The following is a 19,124-nucleotide window of genomic DNA, read 5'->3' on the forward strand; positions in this document are numbered from 1 at the left end:
GTGCAGAGTTAGGTTTTGAAGGCACAAAGTGTGAAGTTACAATAATAGAGATGAGGCCCCATGACACTGAAACAGATTTTAAACCAGAATTAATACCTATTAAACATGCAGCAGCAGGTTTTGTGCATGCAGAATCAGCTGTTGTGCAAGAGATAAGACCAGAAGAAAGTCTAGGTGATGTTCAAAGATTAGTCCCCAAAGAGCATACTGTTCAGGTAAGCCATGACTTGAGGGAGGGTGTTACTGTTACAGTTCCAGAAATTACGGAAAATGAAACTGAGAATGAGAGTATTTCATATGATGCTGAAGCAAAATCTGCAACAGTGTCTCTTGCAGAGAGCAAAAGTGTTACTATTAGCGAAGCAGTTTCACAGCAAACTGCAGAAGAAAATCCTGTGACCTACAAAATGAGAGAAATGCAAGCAACAACAAATGTTGTTACTCATGATGCAGCAGTAATACAGGAATCAATTCCTGGCCAGTCAGTGAATAAACTTACACTTCCTAAATTAAGAGAAGGAACAACAGCTAGTTCAAATCTCCTTTCTCAACAAGCAACCATTATACAGGTGATGACAAGCCAGCAGCACATTAAAAATCTTTCTGCTTCTTTTGTGCCGGAAGAGATACATGCAAAATCAGAATTTGAGGTGAGGGAAGTGGCAGTAATAGAAGAGTCTGATGCACAGTATAGAACAAAAGATTTTTTTCTAGATATCCCTGTAGAGTCAAAAGCCCATCCACATGTTGTAGCTCAGGAAGTAGCTGTAATTCAAGGTGTAGTGCCTGAAGAAAATATAGGCGATTTTATTGCCACCGCTAAACCTGTGGATTCACTAGCTAAACCTGGGGTAGTTATTCGACAAATTGCGACTACACAAGAGGCAGTGACTGAAGAAGGTCTTGATGTTGTTATACCTGAACAGTTAAATGAAACCACTGCTAGATTGAAGGTTACCACAAGTGAAGTAGCAATCACTGAGGAGACTGTTTCTCAGGAAGATATAATGAATCTTATGACCTCAAGTTTGAAAAAGAGTTCTGCAGCAATTTCAGAAATTGTTACAAGAGAGACTGCAACAATTGAACAGCCACAGACTGAACATTCTGTAAGAGAATTCACTGTAACAGAAATGTCAAAGGAAGCCGTTGCAAAATTTGACATTGTCACATCAGAAGCTACAATTGGACAACAGCCACATGCTGAACAACATGTTTCTGAATTCCAAGACTTTGGGCCCATGAAAACATTACAGGCACAGCCTGCAGTTGTTTCCCAAGAAGCTGCAACAATAAGAGAGACGTACTCAGAAGATAATGTACCTGATATGAAGTGTACTGAAACAATGATGGAAATTAAGGCCAGCACTGAAATAATTACAAGTGAAGCTACCATTACAGAAGAAATGCATACTGAACAAGATATATCTGAACTGACACGACCAAAATTATTAAAGGAATCTCAAGCTACATCAGATGTAGTGAGCAGACAAGTTGCAATTAAACGAGAATTTATAGTTCAGCAAGACACAGGTGTGTTTAGATCATATACTGGAAAACTATCACAAGCAACACCAAAACTTCAAACACTACATGTAGCTGTCACGGAGTTACCACAGACAGATCACAGTGTCTCACACCTGAAGCCTAAAAATCTACAGAAGCAGTCTTGTGCTGTACAGGATATGGTTACAGTGGATGCAACGATGACAGAAGAAACCCAAGTGGAACAAATTATTACAGAATTAGTAGTTTCTGAACCTAAGAAAGTGTCACAAGCAGTTCCTGAAGTTGTAACAAGAGAGGTGGCAATAACTTTGAAGCCACTTCCTGAAGAAGATGCAACAGACTTGGTTGTTTCTGAATTACAGAAAGAAATTACAGCAAAATCTGAGATTGTGGTCAGAGAAGTGGCCATATCACAGCAACCACATACAGAAGATAGGGTATCAGAACTGTTTGTATCTGAGCTGCAGAAAGAGACCACAGCAAAACATGAAATTGTGAGTAGAGATGTCGCAGTATCACAGCAACCAATCGCAGGGGAAAGTATTTCTGATTTTGATGTTATAGATTTCTACAAGGAAATGAAAGCAAAACCTGAAGTTGTTACCAGAGAAGTGGCCATATCACAACAACCACTCACAGAAGAAGGGACCACAGACTTGATTATATGTGACCTACAGAAAGAGTCTACAGCAAAACCTGAAATTGTCACTAGAGAAGTGGTCATATCCCAACAACCATTCATGGAGGAAGGGATCTCAGACTTACCTACATTAGATAAACATAGAGAGATGGTAGTAAAACCTGAAGTTGTGTCCCTAGAATTAGCAGTTTCACAGAAACCATTCACAGAGGAAAGGGTTTCAAATTTGATTTTACATGATTTACAAAAAGGAATTACAGCAAAATCTGAGATTGTGAGTAGAGAAGTTGCTATAACACAACAGCTACTGACAGAGGAAGGAGCCTCAGATTTAGTTGTTGCTGAATTGCAGAATTTGGCAACAGCAAAACCTGATATTGTGAGTAGAGTAGCAGCAATATCTCAACAACAGCTAACAGGAGAAGATGCCTCTGACCTTATGTTATCTGAATTGAAGAAAGAAACCAAAGCAAAGACAGAAATGTTGTGTAGAGAAGTTGCTATATCAGAACAACCACTCACAGAGGAAGGGACTTCAGATTTTCTTACATTAGATTCACACAAGGAGACTAAGGCAGTACCTGAGATTGTGTCTAGGGAAATAGCAGTAGTACAGGAACATTTTGCAGAAGAACAGGTCTCAGACATAGTTGTTTCTGAACTGCAGAAGGGGACTACAGCAAACCCTGGTGTTCTAACTAGAGATGTGGCTATATCACAACAACCACTGACAGAAGAGGCAGCTTCAGATTTAGTTCTCTCAGTTTTACAGAAAGAGGTAAAAGCCAAGCTAGATGTGTTGCCACAAGAAGCTGCAATGAGTCAACAGTTATTATTTCATCAAATTGCTTTAGACTTTCAGGTGCCTGAATTAAAGGAAACCTCCAAAACTACTTCAGACTTTGAAACACGGACAGTTGCTCTTACAGAAGAAACCCAGTCTCAAGAAAGTTCTTGTGGTCTGAACATAACTGACTTATACAAAAAGTCACAAGCTACACTTCAAGTTGTAACCAAGAAAGTTGCATTGACACATGAAACAGAAATTAATGATGACACGCCTGACATGACAACACAGAAAATACCAAATAAATCAACTGCACAGTCAGAATTTCTTGCGAGAGAAGTAGCTGTTAGCCAATTATCATTCCCAGAGCAAGATATTGAAGAACTTTTTGTGGCTTCAGGGACAAAAACGTCAATGGCTACATCAGAATTAGTAACACAAGACGTGGTAATCTGTGAACAACCACAGACAGAGCAGATAGTTTCAGAATTACATGTTAAAGAACTTTTAAAAGAGACACAAGCCAGACAAGATTTTGTCATGCGAGAAGTTGCAGTAATTGAAGAATCAGTTTCACAACAAAGTACAATTGATTTGGAACTTCCATATTTGAAAAAGGAATCTAAAGCCAGATCAGAACTTGAAACTCGTGATGTAGCAATCACAGAACAACCACAGAGTGAGGTAAATGTAGCAGAACTTAATATTAGAGAAATGGCCAAGGAAGCTATTGCACGATCTGATGTCTTAACCACAGATGCTCTAATTACTCAGCAATTTCATGTTGAACAGAATGTTTCAGAATTAAATCTTTTAGAACTTATTAGTGAAACAAAAGCCCAAACACAATTTGAAACTAGAGAAATTGCTGTTATCCAGCAGCTTCTTGCAGATGAAGGGACTTCAGGCTTTGTTACATTTGAAATTCCTAAAGAAGCACAGGCTGAATTTGGTGTTACAGTAAGAGGTGCAGCTATTACACAAGAGTCTATTTCTCAACAATTTACTGAAGAACTGGTAGGAATGGATATTAAACAAGTTTCTCGTGCCTCACAAGATCTTGTGACATTTGAGACAATAATAACAGAGCAACTGACAATGCATGAAGGCACAGAAGTTCTACCTACCCCTCCAGTAACTAAAGAATCACAGGCTAAGCCATGTGTGGTGCCCAGAGGAACTGCAGTTACACAGCAAATTGACACACAACAAAGTGTTACAAACTTTGAAGCCTTTAAGCATAATACAGCATCACAAGCTGACTCTAGTGTTATAACACGAGAAGTGGCAGTAACTCAAGAATCTCATGCTGAACAAGATACCAAATATATGGAAGCCAAACAGCATAAAGAATTTGTAGCTGTTGCCAAATTTGTAACAAAGGAAGTTGCTGTAACTCAGGAAACACTCCCTCAACAAGGTATACAAGAACTTTTAACAGAAGAGCTTAGAAGGGGTTCCCAAGCCATGCCACAAATAACAACAAGGGAAGTGGCTATAATTGAGCAACCTGAAATTGAACTCTCTGTTTCAAATCTGTTAGTTGAAGGTCAGTTAAAGGAAGCAACAGCACAGTCTGATATTGTAACAAGAGAGACTCTCATTACTGAGCAACCTGTTACAGAACACAACATATGTAAATTGATAACAGAGGTGCAAAGAGAAGGTATGGCTACAGCCAGATTTGAAGCTAGAGAAGTGGCTTTATCACAAGAATCAGTTTCTCACCAAGACACAGATTTCCTTGCACCAGATATAAGGACAGAGTGTAATGCTAAGCCTCAGCTTGAAACAAGGGATATTGCAGTTACTGAACAGCCTCTTGTTGAGACCAGTGTTGCGGATCTTAAAGTGGGAGAACTGCTGAAAGAAACTCAAGTAAAAAGTGGCTTCACAACAGCAGAAGCAGCAGTTACACAGCAGATATTTATTCAAGAAGAAATCAGTGATCTGGTTATGTCTGAATTAATTAAAGAAGTACAGGCTAAGCAAAATATAATTACTAGAGAAGCTGTAACCATTAAAGAAGTTCAAACTGAACAGTCCACTAAAGAACTTGCTATCTCAGTACTGGAGGCCAGAATTACCGCTACACCAGACGTTGTTTTAAGGGAGACTGCAGTTATTGAACAGCTTCATACAGATCAAAATATATCTGAATTGACAGTGTCACAAAAGTTTAAAGAAGCAGCAGCTGCTGCTAACATGACAAATCAAGAAGCCACAATAACTGAACAGCCACTGACAGAAGAGCAGGTTACAGATTTAATTGTATCTGAAATTCACAAAGAATCAAAAGCAAAGCCAGAAATTGAAGTCAGGGAAGCCGCAGAAACTAAAGAAACTCATCCAGAGCAGCATGTTACAGATCTTTCTGGTTTGAAATGTCTTCCTGAAGCTACAGCTATATCCAGCATAAATGTTAGAGGGGTTGCAGTAGTTGAAAAGACTGAAACCCAACAAGAGGTATCAAACCTACAGGTGGAAGAAATGAAACAGATTCTTGCTAGTTCAGAATTCATAAGCCAGGAAGCAATGATTATTGAACAGCCACTTACAGAGGAAGGAGCAGCAAATCTCATTGTTTCAAAATTAATGAAAGAATCACAAGTCAAACCAAAAATTGTAACAAGAGACAGTACTCAGACTGTTGAAATCCAGGCTGAAGAAGATGTTGTGCAGTTGACTGCTTCAAAACTGCCTATAGCAACAGCCAAATCAGATGTCATAACACAACTTGCTGCCATAACTGAGCAGTCCCTTATTGAGCAGTATGTCTCAGATATGACAGTGCATCAGCCAAGAGTGACTAAAGCTACAGCACAAATCACACAGCAAGAGGCAGCAATAACTGAACAGCTTCATACAGAAGAACAGATTGAGAAATTAAATGTTACTAAGTTGCTGGAAGAATTCCAAGCTAACTCACACTTTGTTACCAGGGAGGCAGCAGAAACAAAACAGGTTCTTACTGAAGACAGTTTTAAAGACCTGCCAGATGAAAGAGTAGCTGAAGCTATTGCAAAGCCTGATATTGTGGCAAGGCATGCTGCAATTACAGAGCTGCAACAAACAGAACAAGGAATTTCAGAACTGAACCTCTTTAAAAAATCAGTGGAAGGTGTGGCTATAACCAACATTACAAGTCAAGAAGGTACAATAACTGAAGAGAGACTTACAGCAGAACAAGTTCCTGACTTACATTTGATGCTTTTGCATAAAGAATCAACAGCCACACCAGAAATAGTGACAGCAGAGGCTGTGGAGATAAATCAGGTCCTTACTGAACAACGTTTTCAAGAAATGACTGTGGCAGTTTCAGTTGAAACAAAAGCCATACCTGACATCATAACACGACAAGCTGCTATTACTCAGCAGCCTTTAACAGAACAGAATATTTCAAACCTGTCAGTTGTAAACTTAGCACCTGAATATAAAGCTGCACCAGAATTTATAAGTCAGCAGGCCACAATAAGTGAACAGCCTCTGACAGCAGAACAGGTTCTTGAGTGGACTGTTTCTGAACCACTGAAAGAAATACAAGCTACATCAGATGTAATGACTAGAGAAGTTGCTCAGACAATGCAATTACAAACTGATCAAAATGTCCAAGAATTTTCTGTTACAGAATTAGCAAAAGAAGTGACTGCAAAATCTGATTTCATAACAAGGCAGGCTCCTATGACTCAGCAGTCTCTTACTGAGCAGACTGTTACAGATCTGGCAGTTGTTAAGGTAGTTCCTGCAAAGCTTCATGCCACATATGAACTTGTAACACGAGAAGCTGCAGTAAAACAACAACTTCTTTCTGAAGAGGAGGCTTTTCATTTGTACCTGCCTGAAAAAATGAAGGAATCAAAAGCTATAGCTGGAGTATTTCCGAGGGAGGCCATACTGACTCAGTACAAACAGTCTGAGTATGATATTTCTGAGCTGGTAACTACTGATGGCAAAAATCTTGAAAAAGTTAAAGCCAATATTTTGGCACAGGATGTGGTTATGACTGAGATGTCAGTCTCTCAGGAGAGAGCCACAGAATCTATTGCTGCTCATACCAAGCAGAAAGAATTTACAGCATCACCTGAGATTGTATCAACAGAAGTTGCAGTCAAAGAGGTATCATATACAGAGGAAAATGCTGAAATTCTTGTGACTGTGTCGAAAGAAGCAGATAGCAAAGCCAAACTGACTGTCACTGAAGTAAGAGAGGCCCCTGTTATTGAAGAATACATTCCATCCTTTGCCCTTGGAAGTATGGTAAAAGCTATACCTGATGAGAAGCAGGTTGCTGTCTTGGGGCAAGAGCAAGTTCATACTGTAATAGACATAACTCATAATTTTCCATTTGAAGTAGAGGGGACACACATCACACAACATGAACACCTTCATAGAGCAGGTGTTACTATTCAGTTAGGGGAGGGAATCACTATCACTTCAGAATCTAGTTCAGAGGAAACAACAATGCCATTATTTGAGGGAAAGTCACCAATGAAACTGGCTAGCATGATGCTGACTAGCAGCAACAGAGGGGTAGCAGTTCAGGAAGAGGTTAATACATCCTGCATGGTCGAAGGGGAGTTTGTATCCATAAAAACAGATGTTAAAAGTGCCATAATCAGTCCTTCAAGCCTAGTCAGTACTGCCCAGGTGTGTGAGGTAAGTTTACATGAGAGGGAAAATACCCTTTTGCCTCTGCCAAAAGAGCAAGCACGACTGCTGGCAGTGGCTGAGGAAAGTAGTGATGTAGTGATCACTGACACAAAGCACAGTGATGATACACACACACCAGCACATAACAGAACCATTGGCACACCTCTTGAAGAAAGTGAAACACATATTACTACTGCAGAATACAAGCAGATAACACAACAATCTGGTACAGATGAGGACACAACAGCACTGACGCAACAGAGCACCCACACCACAACACTTGAGCACGAACACCAACACATCACCTCAACAGAGGTCAAACCAGAGCCTAGCAGCCAACACATGCAGCATATCACCACCGTGCTCTCGCCTCACAAAACCATTGACATTTCAGAGATCCTAGCTGAGATGGCCCCACAGACAGCTCACACAACAGCCATGCAATCCTTCGATCAGATGCCAGCAGTCATAGTATCTGAAACCACAACTGAAATCAGGGAAGGTCAGTATGTCACAGATGTTATGCAGCAGGCTTCAGCTACAGAAGTGGTAGAAGATGTCACAACTGTCATATCATCTTCTGGAGGAGAAGTGATGAAACGAACTGTAAAGAGAGTAATAAAGGGGGGAAAGAAAACTGTCCTTCAGCCTGAAGAAGCAGAAGAAGGAGGAGTATCCATTGAAGAAGTTACAGAAGAAGGGGGCATTCCTGAAGCAGAAGAAATAATACCTGCAATTGTTGAAGAACTTCCAGAAGATACATCTATAACTAAAGAGAAGTCTGAAGTTATTAAGGAGAAAAGAAAGAGAAAGATACTACAAAAGGTGACCAGAAGAACGGGAAGCAAAGAAGAGATATCAATAACATTAGTTGAAGATGATAGTAAGAAGCCCGAAGTGATAGTTTCAATGGATTTAGTACCAAAAGCAATACAGGTAGCAGAAAGGCCAATTGTTGAAGAAGAAATTATTGTTACATCAGATGAAATAAATGTGGTTGAAGAGGAAACAGTAGGCATTCCACAGACTGAAGAAGAAATTCCTAGTAGAACAGAGGAGGAAAATGTTAAAAAATCAAGGGCTATGAAAGTTGCTGAAGACAAAGAAGTTATTCCAGAAAAGTCTGAGGATGTTATTGCAGTTATTGAATCTGTAGAACATTTACCACTGACAGAGGAAAAAGAACAAAAGAAACCAGAGGAAAAGGTGCAGATTCCAGCAGAAAAGTCAGATAAATTGAGAAAGAAACCAAAGCGGATACCAAATGAGAAAGACAGACCAGAGATAATTGCATTAGAGGATGTAGAAGAAATAGAGCTTCAAAAAGAAGAGAAACTAGAAGAAGTAAAACCACAAATTATAGAGACAATAAAAAGGAAAAAGAAAACAAAGCCAAGGGAACCTAAAGAAGAAATTGCAGAAGTTATAGACATGTTACAAGTTGCTGAAGAAACAACAAAAAAGACTGAAGAAGGCATTCAAAAGTCAGATGAAATTCAAGAAATTAAGAAAAAGAAGGAACTAAAAAAGAAACCACAGTCCACAAAGGAATTGACTGAAACTGTAGAGGATATTTCAGACACTTTAGGTAAAGAGGTTGAAGAAAAGACATTCAGGGAACAGGAAACTGAAGACACTGTGGGTGTAAAAGAGACTGTTGAAAAAGCAGCAGCTAAAATTGTAAAGAAAAAGAAGAAAGTAAAAAGTAATGGAGCCGAAGAGATAAAAGCTCCTGATGAGCAGCCTTTACCAAAGAATCTGAATGAGGAACCAACAATAGAGAAATCAAAGGACAAAAAGGAAGGTCCTGAGAAAGTTAAACCACAACTAATAAAACTTGAGCAAATGGAAGTAAGACCAACAAAGTTAAAGGTGGTAGATGTTTCTAATGTTGAAGGACTTCCTTTATTTGCACAAATAAAATTGAAGAAACCAAAGATAAGTGAAAAGAAAGAAATAAAAAGTGTGGAACTTCCAAAGATACTGCTTAAAAGCCACATAAAGCATATACATTACCCCCCAGAAGAAATTAAACCATTTGTTACCACATTAAATGTTAAACCTGAACATGGAATTTTGTCGCGGAATACCGAGGAGGCGTTTAAATTACAAAAAAAGAAGACTCGTAAAATTAAACTGCCAGATACAGAAGAAACAGAACTTGATGAAACACAGTTTGAAGTTATAGAATCAGAGAAACCCACAAAAGAGGAGGTAGAAATTAAAGAGTCCTGGGAAAAGTTACCAAAGAAACCTGAAGACAAAGAAGATGAAGTATATAAATTGTCAATTGGTAAAGGACAGTTACCAGAACTGGTAAAACCTGAAGAGAAAGTGACGCTCAAGAAAATACCAGAAAGGGTACAGCAACCAGAAGAAGAGGAAGAAAAGGCAAAACTAAAGAAATATGTACCTGCAGATAGTAAATACAAAGAAAAACAAGACATTCCTTTGCAGTTACAACCAATAGAAGGTATTAAACTTGAAATAGAAGAACCAGAAAAATCTAATTCTTTACCAGAAGAATGTAAGAAGTTAGAGCAGGAAATATCTGAAATAGAGAAATTGAAGCAACCCAAACCAAAGAAGTCCAAGAAACAACCAGAAGTTATACAGATACCACTTGAGAAAGGTGAGCCCAAGAAACCCCAACCAGAAGAAGATAAAGATATTTCAATAAAGAAAAAAATGGGTGAGCCTAATAAAGAGAAACCAGAAGATATAACCTTGAAGCCATTTGCAAAACAGAAGCCTCCAGAGGAGGAAGACAAAAAAGAATTACTTATTGGGAAACCAGAACCTATGTATACAAAGAAGCCAGATGCAGAACTAATTCCTCAGACATTTGGGGATGAAAATAAAAAAGTGAAACCAAAGAAGGTCAAGGAAGAAACGAAATCACACATACCACCTGAAGAAGGTAAGAAATCAGATGTAACATCAGAGGAGATAGTAGAATCTGATGTTCCATTAGAAGTTCCTACAACAAGAGTTGATTTGAAGCCTGATATTATATTTAATCCTACTGAAGAAATGGTGACATTATTTGTGGATGACAGACAATTACTAGAAGAAACAAATGCATCAGAAATTCAAGTTGACTTTCACGTTCAGGAGGCTGAAATTCAAAAGAATTTAATGAAGAAGAAGAAGAAAAAGAAGGTCACTATTGTTGAACATGTTCAGTTACAAAAGGAGGGAGCAGAAGATCACATACCTTCAGAAGAAGTTGAAAAAACAGATGACCTGGTTCTGCTGGAATACAAAGCAAGTGAAGCCAAGCTAATCTATGAAAAATTGGAAAGCATGGAGGTTGCTCAGACTGTACCAATGGAATTGACTGAGGACATTTCTAAGAAACCTGAAACTTTAGAGCAAGCAGAGTCTGAGCTGGGCATGCAGACTGCAATAACTATTGAAGAGGTCACAGCTCAAGACCATGAGTTGCCTTTGGAACAACAAGATAGGTTGAAAACAGCAAGGTCTACAATGGATGCAAAGGAACTTGAAGTGGTTGAAACATCTGAAATTGAAATAAAATGGAAAGAGGCAGAGAGGCATGATATAAAACCTCAGGAAGATCATGCTTTACAAGACACTATTTCTCAAGAACAAGTTTGCACATCAATTGTTCAGACTGTGGAGAAAGCTGAACCCCTTCAACAAACAACTGCATTCTACAAAGATACAGCTCACCTTGTTATTGAAGAATCATCTGTGACAAAAATTGCACAGAAAGAAGTTGTCTCTGCTGAGCTTTCTGTTCTAGATAGAGATACTATTGCAGGTCTACAAGAAAAAGAAGTAAAAGAAGAAGAGCAGAGTATTCAAATGAAGAAAAAAAGCAAAAAATTAACAAAGAAAAATAAACCTTTTGAAGCCTCAACAACAGAAGGAACTCCATCTGAAACTGCTGAAGCTTTAGATGTTAAGGCACCCTCTATGGAAGAAGCTAAACCAATTATTACTCCAAAAGAAGCTTTAGTTGTTGATCAGGTAACGACAGAACAAACTGCAAAGGAATTTATGATCTCAGAGAAAGAACAAGGAAAGCCAAGTGTCAGTGTTACCCTTACAGATTCTGTTTCAGTGACTGATTTTTCTGTAACACATGTCACAGAAGAGATTAGAGCATTTAAAAGTCCTGCTGCTGAAGGGTTAAATATTAGTGTTAGTGAAAGAGAAGTTGCTTCACTTCAGGAAACACACCCTGTGGAAGTAGTACAAGAACTTTCAACCCAACAGAAACCAGCACATGAGACAGCCAAGACTATGGTCACACCCCAGAAGATATTTACACTCTTTGAAGTTCAGCCACATGAAACAGGTGAGATTTACATTCCACAGGAGATATCCAAGGAAACACAGGCTAAGACAATACTGTCTGAAAATATGTCAGTCACTGTGAAACATGTAGAAACATTTGAAACACACACACAGTTTGACCAATCTGTTTCAACCCCAGAGAACATACAGGTCACTGTTATACCCCAATCAACTATTTCTGTCACACTTGTAGACACAGAACACAAGGAAGGAGTACTTTTGCCACAAGAGAAACCATGCAGTATGTCAGCAACACAGTCTCTTCCAGAACATGATTCCATAACAGTCAGCCAAATTAAAACTATTGAGATACCATCAGAGTTTGGGATATCAGAGACACTTGGCGAGAGTGCGGTCACCACTTCAACACTCAGTACAGTGGAGCCTGTGTCAGTAACGGTGGTACAGTTGGCACAAGCACCAGGTGAGGAAATCATTCCACAGAAAATACTACAACCTAAGACAGCTCAGAGGAAACTCTCCACACAGGAACCTTTACAGATACAAGAAGTTACCACGGAACAGATTGCTACAATTATGTCACCAGAAGAAACACAACAGGTCACAACACAGATGCACAAAGTCGTCCAGAAACGACAGCTTGCAACCACAATCACTGAGGTATCCACAGACACAAAGGAGGGAGAACTTGAGAACTTCACAGCTACACCAGAACAAGCTACAGTTACCATACCAGAAACAAAACAACACTTAATAGTAACTCTAGTTGATACTGACCTATTTCCAGGTGAGGTACCAGCATCATCTGAGCCCACCAAGGAACAGGTAAGCCCTACTGTACTCCAAGAAAAACAGTCTCTTGTTATTGAGGTTGTGGAGACAATTGTGCAGGAAGAACCACTAGTAGAAGAAGAGGTGCTCAAGATTCAGATAAAGGAAACAGACATTCCAGATCATGAAATTCCCAAACAAGAAGGTATTGAATTGAAGGAAGTTCCTAAGAAACCAAAGGAAAAGAAGGTAATTTCAGAAAAGACAAAAACTGCAACTGAAGAGACATCTGAAGAAGTTACCACAGAGGACTTCATTCCAGCAGAACTACCCTCCATTGAAAGGGCAGAAGAATCTTTCATTCCTCATGAGGGAAGAGAAACTGTGGAAGTCACAGAAAGGGTGACGGTGACGGAGCGAAAGAAGTCTAAAGAACATCTTCCAGATAAGGCTGAACAAACCATGGTTCTTCATGAAGGGACTGAAACTGTACAAGTTGCTGCAGAAATTATGACAGAAGACTTAGAGAAACTAGAGAAACCCACTCCTGAAAGTGCAGAAAAAACTTTTCTACCCCATGAGACCACAGAAACTATCCAGGTCATTACAGAAATTACTGCAGAAGAATTAAGAAAGCCTGATGTACTAATTCCAGTAGGAGCTGCATCTTTAGAAGATGATAAAGTGACTGTAGCAGAAATAGATGTTAAAGCACCTCTGAGAAAACCATCAAAGAAGAAGAAAAACGAGCCTGAGCAAGCAAAAGCAGGAGATGTTCAAACTAGGGAGGAAATTCTTGAAGATCTTATTCCAGAAATCAAACCACTGCCAGAGAAAGCAGAATCTGCTTTTGAAGTAACCAAAGCAGTTGAAGTAGCTGAAGTTACTCCTGAAACCACAAGTATAGAAATTAAACCTGTAGAATCTGTTACTCAAGTGGCAAAGCCAGTGACAGAAGTAAAAGAATCAGTACAGGTTGATGTCAAAACCCTAGCAAAGAAACCTTCCAAAAAGAAATCCACCCAACTCATCAAGGAAGAAAGTCCGGTTAAAATAGATTTAAATGAGGAGGTGGTAAAGCCAGTTTTTAAGGATAATGTGGAATTAGGAGAGAAACCTGTTGTAGGGAAGAAACTTTCTGAAGACAAACCTACTGACAAAAAGCCAATTTTTGAAAGAGTTAGACCCCAGTTAATGAAGATTGAAAGGAAGGAAGTTAAACCAACAAAAGTAAAGGTAGTTGATATCAAGGAAGACATGCCATTGTTTGCACAGGTAAAGCTGAAGAAGGCTTCAATTCAAAAGAGAGAGATACAATCAAGTGAACTACCTAAAGTATTATTGAAGAGTAACTTGAAGGTTGTAGAATATCCTCCAGAAGAAATCAAACCAATTATAACAGAATTAAATGTGAAGTCAGATCATGGTATTCTATCCAGAAATACCCAGGAAGCTTTAAAACTGCAAAAGAAGAAATTTAGGAAGGTAAAATTGTCAGAAAAAGAAAATGTGGAACTCGAAGAATCAGCATTTGAAATTGATGAACCAGATAAGTCAGCTGAAGAGGAGGAAGAATGTAAGACTTCATGGGAAAGAATACCAAAGAAATCTGAACCAGAAGAAGATGAAGAAAGAAAACTTGTTATGGGTAAAGGAAAGATACCAGAAGCTGAAGAAGTGGCTGAACAAGTCACTTTGAAGAAAATTCCACAGAAAACACAAGAGCCTGAAGAAACAGTTATTATTAAACCAAAGAAAATTGAACCTCAAGAAGTAAAATTACCTGAATCAAAAGAGGAAATACCTTTAGAGTTAAAACCATTAAAGAAACCAAAAGCACATAAAGATGTACCTGAAGAAGTACAGCTTCCACAGTTGCATACAGAGAAACCAGAAGAGGAGAAACCAAAGGAAGATAAATTAATAAAACCCAAACCAAAAGAAATCAGACCAGAACCTGAAATAATTAAGATACCACTGAAAAAGGGTGTGCCTAAGAAACCAGAACCAGACGAGGAGAAAGGTATAACTCTCACTAAAAAAATGGGTGAACCTGAAAAAGAAAAGCCACAGGAAATAATTTTAAAGCCATTCAATAAAGGTAAAACAGAAGAAAAAACAGAAGTAGAAGAGATCAGAATTGTGAAACCAAAATCAAAAGAAAAATCAGATGATCAGGACATTAAACCTCTGGTTCTGAAACATGATGAAGTCCCTGACATACAGGAAATCAAACTAAAGAAACCCCCACTTCCAGAGCCATCAGATGAAACAGCAGAAGAAATAAAACTGGTCCAGCCAAAGAAGCCTACAGAAATGGGAACAGCTGAAGAGATAACATTAAAGAAGGTAAAACCAGAAATAACAAAACAAGAAGTCAGTGAAGAAACTGTAGTCACAGAAGTAAAGCCTAAGAAACCAGAAACTGAAGAGAAGTTTCAAAAAATAATTATTTTGAAGGAAGAACCTGAGAAACCAGAAGAAGTAGGTGAAGAAAAAACAGTTAAGAAAGTTAAAAAGCCAAAGAAACCTGAGGAGCAAGAACTAGCTAAGGACATTACCATCACAGAAAAGAAACCAGAGACACCAAAGACAGAAAAGGAAGTAGCTGAAGAACTCACAGTCAAGATAATACAGCCAGAGAAGCCAAAGGAAGACGAGCAGGTTAGTGAAGAAATAACTCTGAAGAAACCAAAGGAATCTGTGATAGAAGAAGTGGCAGAAGAAATCACAATCAAGGAAACAGAGCCTCAGAAACCAAAGGAAGAGGAGCAGGTGAGTGAAGAAGTTACTTTGAAGAAGGTGAAGAAACCGAAGAAACCTGTGGTGGAAGAAGTGTCAGAAGAAATCACAGTCAAGAGAATAGAGCCTGAGAAACCAAAGGAAGAAGAGCAGGTGAGTGAAGAAGTTACTTTGAAAAAGGTGAAGAAACCAAAGGAACCTGTGGTGGAAGAAGTGTCAGAAGAAATCACAGTCAAGAGAATAGAGCCTGAGAAACCAAAGGAAGAGGAGCAGGTGAGTGAAGAAGTTACTTTGAAGAAGGTGAAGAAACCGAAGAAACCTGTGGTGGAAGAAGTGTCAGAAGAAATCACAGTCAAGAGAATAGAGCCTGAGAAACCAAAGGAAGAGGAGCAGGTGAGTGAAGAAGTTACTTTGAAGAAGGTGAAGAAACCGAAGAAACCTGTGGTGGAAGAAGTGTCAGAAGAAATCACAGTCAAGAGAATAGAGCCTGAGAAACCAAAGGAAGAGGAGCAGGTGAGTGAAGAAGTTACTTTGAAGAAGGTGAAGAAACCGAAGAAACCTGTGGTGGAAGAAGTGTCAGAAGAAATCACAGTCAAGAGAATAGAGCCTGAGAAACCAAAGGAAGAGGAGCAGGTGAGTGAAGAAGTTACTTTGAAGAAGGTGAAGAAACCGAAGAAACCTGTGGTGGAAGAAGTGTCAGAAGAAATCACAGTCAAGAGAATAGAGCCTGAGAAACCAAAGGAAGAGGAGCAGGTGAGTGAAGAAGTTACTTTGAAGAAGGTGAAGAAACCAAAGGAACCTGTGGTGGAAGAAGTAGCAGAAGAAATTACAATTAAGAAAATAGAGCCTCAGAAACCAAAGGAAGAGGAGCAGGTGAATGGAGAAATAACTCTTAAGAAGGTGAAGAAACCAAAGGAACCTGTGGTGGAAGAAGTAGCAGAAGAAATAACAATCAAGAAAATAGAGCCTCAGAAACCAAAGGAAGAGGAGCAGGTGAATGAAGAAATAACTCTTAAGAAGGTGAAGAAACCAAAGGAACCTGTGGTGGAAGAAGTAGCAGAAGAAATAACAATAAAGAAAATAGAGCCTCAGAAACCAAAGGAAGAGGAGGAAGTGAGTGAAGAAATAACCCTTAAGAAGGTGAAGAAACCAAAGGAACCTGTGGTGGAAGAAGTAGCAGAAGAAATAACAATAAAGAAAATAGAGCCACAGAAACTAAAGGAAGAGGAGGAAGTGAGTGAAGAAATAACTCTTAAGAAGGTGAAGAAACCAAAGGAACCTGTGGTGGAAGAAGTGGCAGAAGAAATCACAATCAAGAAAATAGAGCCTCAGAAACCAAAGGAAGAGGAGGAAGTGAGTGAAGAAATAACCCTTAAGAAGGTGAAGAAACCAAAGGAACCTGTGGTGGAAGAAGTAGCAGAAGAAATAACAATAAAGAAAATAGAGCCACAGAAACTAAAGGAAGAGGAGGAAGTGAGTGAAGAAATAACTCTTAAGACGGTGAAGAAACCAAAGGAACCTGTGGTGGAAGAAGTGGCAGAAGAAATCACAATCAAGAAAATAGAGCCTCAGAAACCAAAGGAAGAGGAGGAAGTGAGTGAAGAAATAACCCTTAAGAAGGTGAAGAAACCAAAGAAACCTGTGGTGGAAGAAGTGGCAGAAGAAATCACAATCAAGAAAATAGAGCCTCAGAAACCAAAGGAAGAGGAGGAAGTGAGTGAAGAAATAACCCTTAAGAAGGTGAAGAAACCAAAGAAACCTGTGGTGGAAGAAGTGGCAGAAGAAATCACAATCAAGAAAATAGAGCCTCAGAAACCAAAGGAAGAGGAAGAAGTGAGTGAAGAAATAACCCTTAAGAAGGTGAAGAAACCAAAGAAACCTGTGGTGGAAGAAGTGGCAGAAGAAATCACAATCAAGAAAATAGAGCCTCAGAAACCAAAGGAAGAGGAGGAAGTGAGTGAAGAAATAACTCTTAAGAAGGTGAAGAAACCAAAGGAACCTGTGGTAGAAGAACCCATGAAGACCCCAGCTGAAGATGTAGCTGAAGAGTTTACTATTAAGCCACGGAGGAAGGGCTCAAAGAAGGAATCAGTAGAGGAGATAGCAGAGGAAGTTACCTTGAAGAAGCTAAAACCAAGGAAGAAACCTGTTCCAGGTGTTCAGGAAGTTTCAGAAGTAGAAACTGTAACTATAGTACCCAGTGTTACAAAGACCAAAGAAGAGATTGAGCAAGAATTTAATATTCAGCTCCATACTTATGAAGAAGAGGATATTACAATGTCAGGTAAAGTGCGCCTTAAGAAGCAACGTCCAAAGACATTTGCTGAGGAAACAGGGGAAGAAACAATTAGAATCACTCAAGAAATTGAAGGCCCAGAAGTGGTTGAAATTGTAGAAGAACCTGAAGATGAGGAAATGGTACAAATACTTGGTATCAGAAAACACCCTAATTATCAAGTAGAGGAGCCAGAAGAAGAAGAAGACACAATACAGCTGCGCCCAAGAACAGTGTTTGAAGATATGGAAGAGAACTTTCAATTTCAGCTTAAGCGCAAAACATCACAAGATGTACAACAGACATATTCAGTGCAAGAAATTGAGGAGGAAGTCCAAATTGGCCTTAAGAAGAAAAAGCCAGCACCAGAAGGCTCATTGTATGAGGAGGAGTCTTTGGAGCTCAAGTTGAAGACCAAGCAGAAGCCATCTCGGACCATACAACAAGGTTATAAAACTGTTATTACTGCTTCTTTGCCAGCTGTAGTGAACAGAGTCCACTGCTTTTATTTCTGCAATACTAATGCAGTACTATAGGGTATTTAGTTTATCATGAGTGTGGGTTCTGCACAGTGTTACAACAAGCTCTCTTCCTAGCTTTGCTGGAAAGGCAATTTTTTTCTGTCACACCCCAATATGATCTACCTTCTAGCCTTGAAGTGCCATATATTTCCTTTCAGTTCTCATAGAAAATAAGAATTATTCTCATACCCTTTATATTTTAGTGTGTCAAATACATGAAAGTCACAAATATTTAAATCAGATGAGTGGGCAGGCAACAACCCTTGACTTCTCATTCATTCACCAAAAGCTTCAGCTAATTCATTCTTATAGTTATTAGCTCTGTGGGCTATAACATTATCCTACATAAAATACCCATTTATGTTTTTTGTCATCAGTCTGTTGATAAAAATTGTTGCCATAATTAATCTTGCATAAATTTTGGAATTTATTGTTTCATCAAAAGAAGTTTCTATTATTCCCAAAACACTATTAGTGCACCATTCTCCAACTTTTCTATTGTGTACAGGCACACTATTCAAAGAATTACTGTGCATTGATCTGAGCCAGCAAGTGATTTATGGTATTTTTCTGGGAAGAAGCAGATTTTAAGGCCATCATTCTCATGGTAAACTGGAGCCCCTATTTAACAGATTGCTTATTATAGCTTATTCTGCTTTATTGTATCACATTTAAGTGTCCCATAACACTGCTTATTGCACTCAATAAAGTAATTAGCTATTTTTTTCATTGCTTCATTGCTCAGTCTTTTAGCTTTTAAACAATACAGAATTTTGCTTTTTTATTGCTTGTTTGTATAGCATGTTTTTTGTTTACTTTTATTTTGTATTGTGAAACGTCTTGTCTTTTAGAAAAGGAGATTGTTCTCTCATCTGGTATTTCTTCAGCAGAAATATACTGTGCATACTCCAGTACTTATATTCTGTATACCAGCATAAATAT

General features: G+C 38.8%; 1 protein-coding gene across 21 annotated transcripts in view; it reads left to right on the plus strand.

The window, feature by feature from the left end:
• Positions 1-19,124, plus strand: part of LOC110827690 (uncharacterized) — a 335,660-nt gene that overhangs the window by 275,311 nt on the left and 41,225 nt on the right. For 18 of the 21 annotated variants that reach the window (XM_087351718.1, XM_087351723.1, XM_087351722.1 and 15 more), the window contains one exon: positions 7,981-18,108. In XM_087351718.1, coding sequence (XP_087207844.1) covers positions 7,981-18,108 — 10,128 coding nt within the window. The remainder of the gene's footprint in view (positions 1-7,980; positions 18,109-19,124) is intronic. The other 3 variants (XM_087351733.1, XM_087351738.1, XM_087351727.1) reach the window with 2 other exon arrangements.

This window comes from Zootermopsis nevadensis, unplaced genomic scaffold (genome assembly GCF_977971745.1).
Source record: "Zootermopsis nevadensis isolate Lab colony 2312 unplaced genomic scaffold, Znev_1.0 Znev_ptg000020l, whole genome shotgun sequence".
Lineage (NCBI taxonomy): Eukaryota > Metazoa > Arthropoda > Insecta > Blattodea > Termopsidae > Zootermopsis > Zootermopsis nevadensis.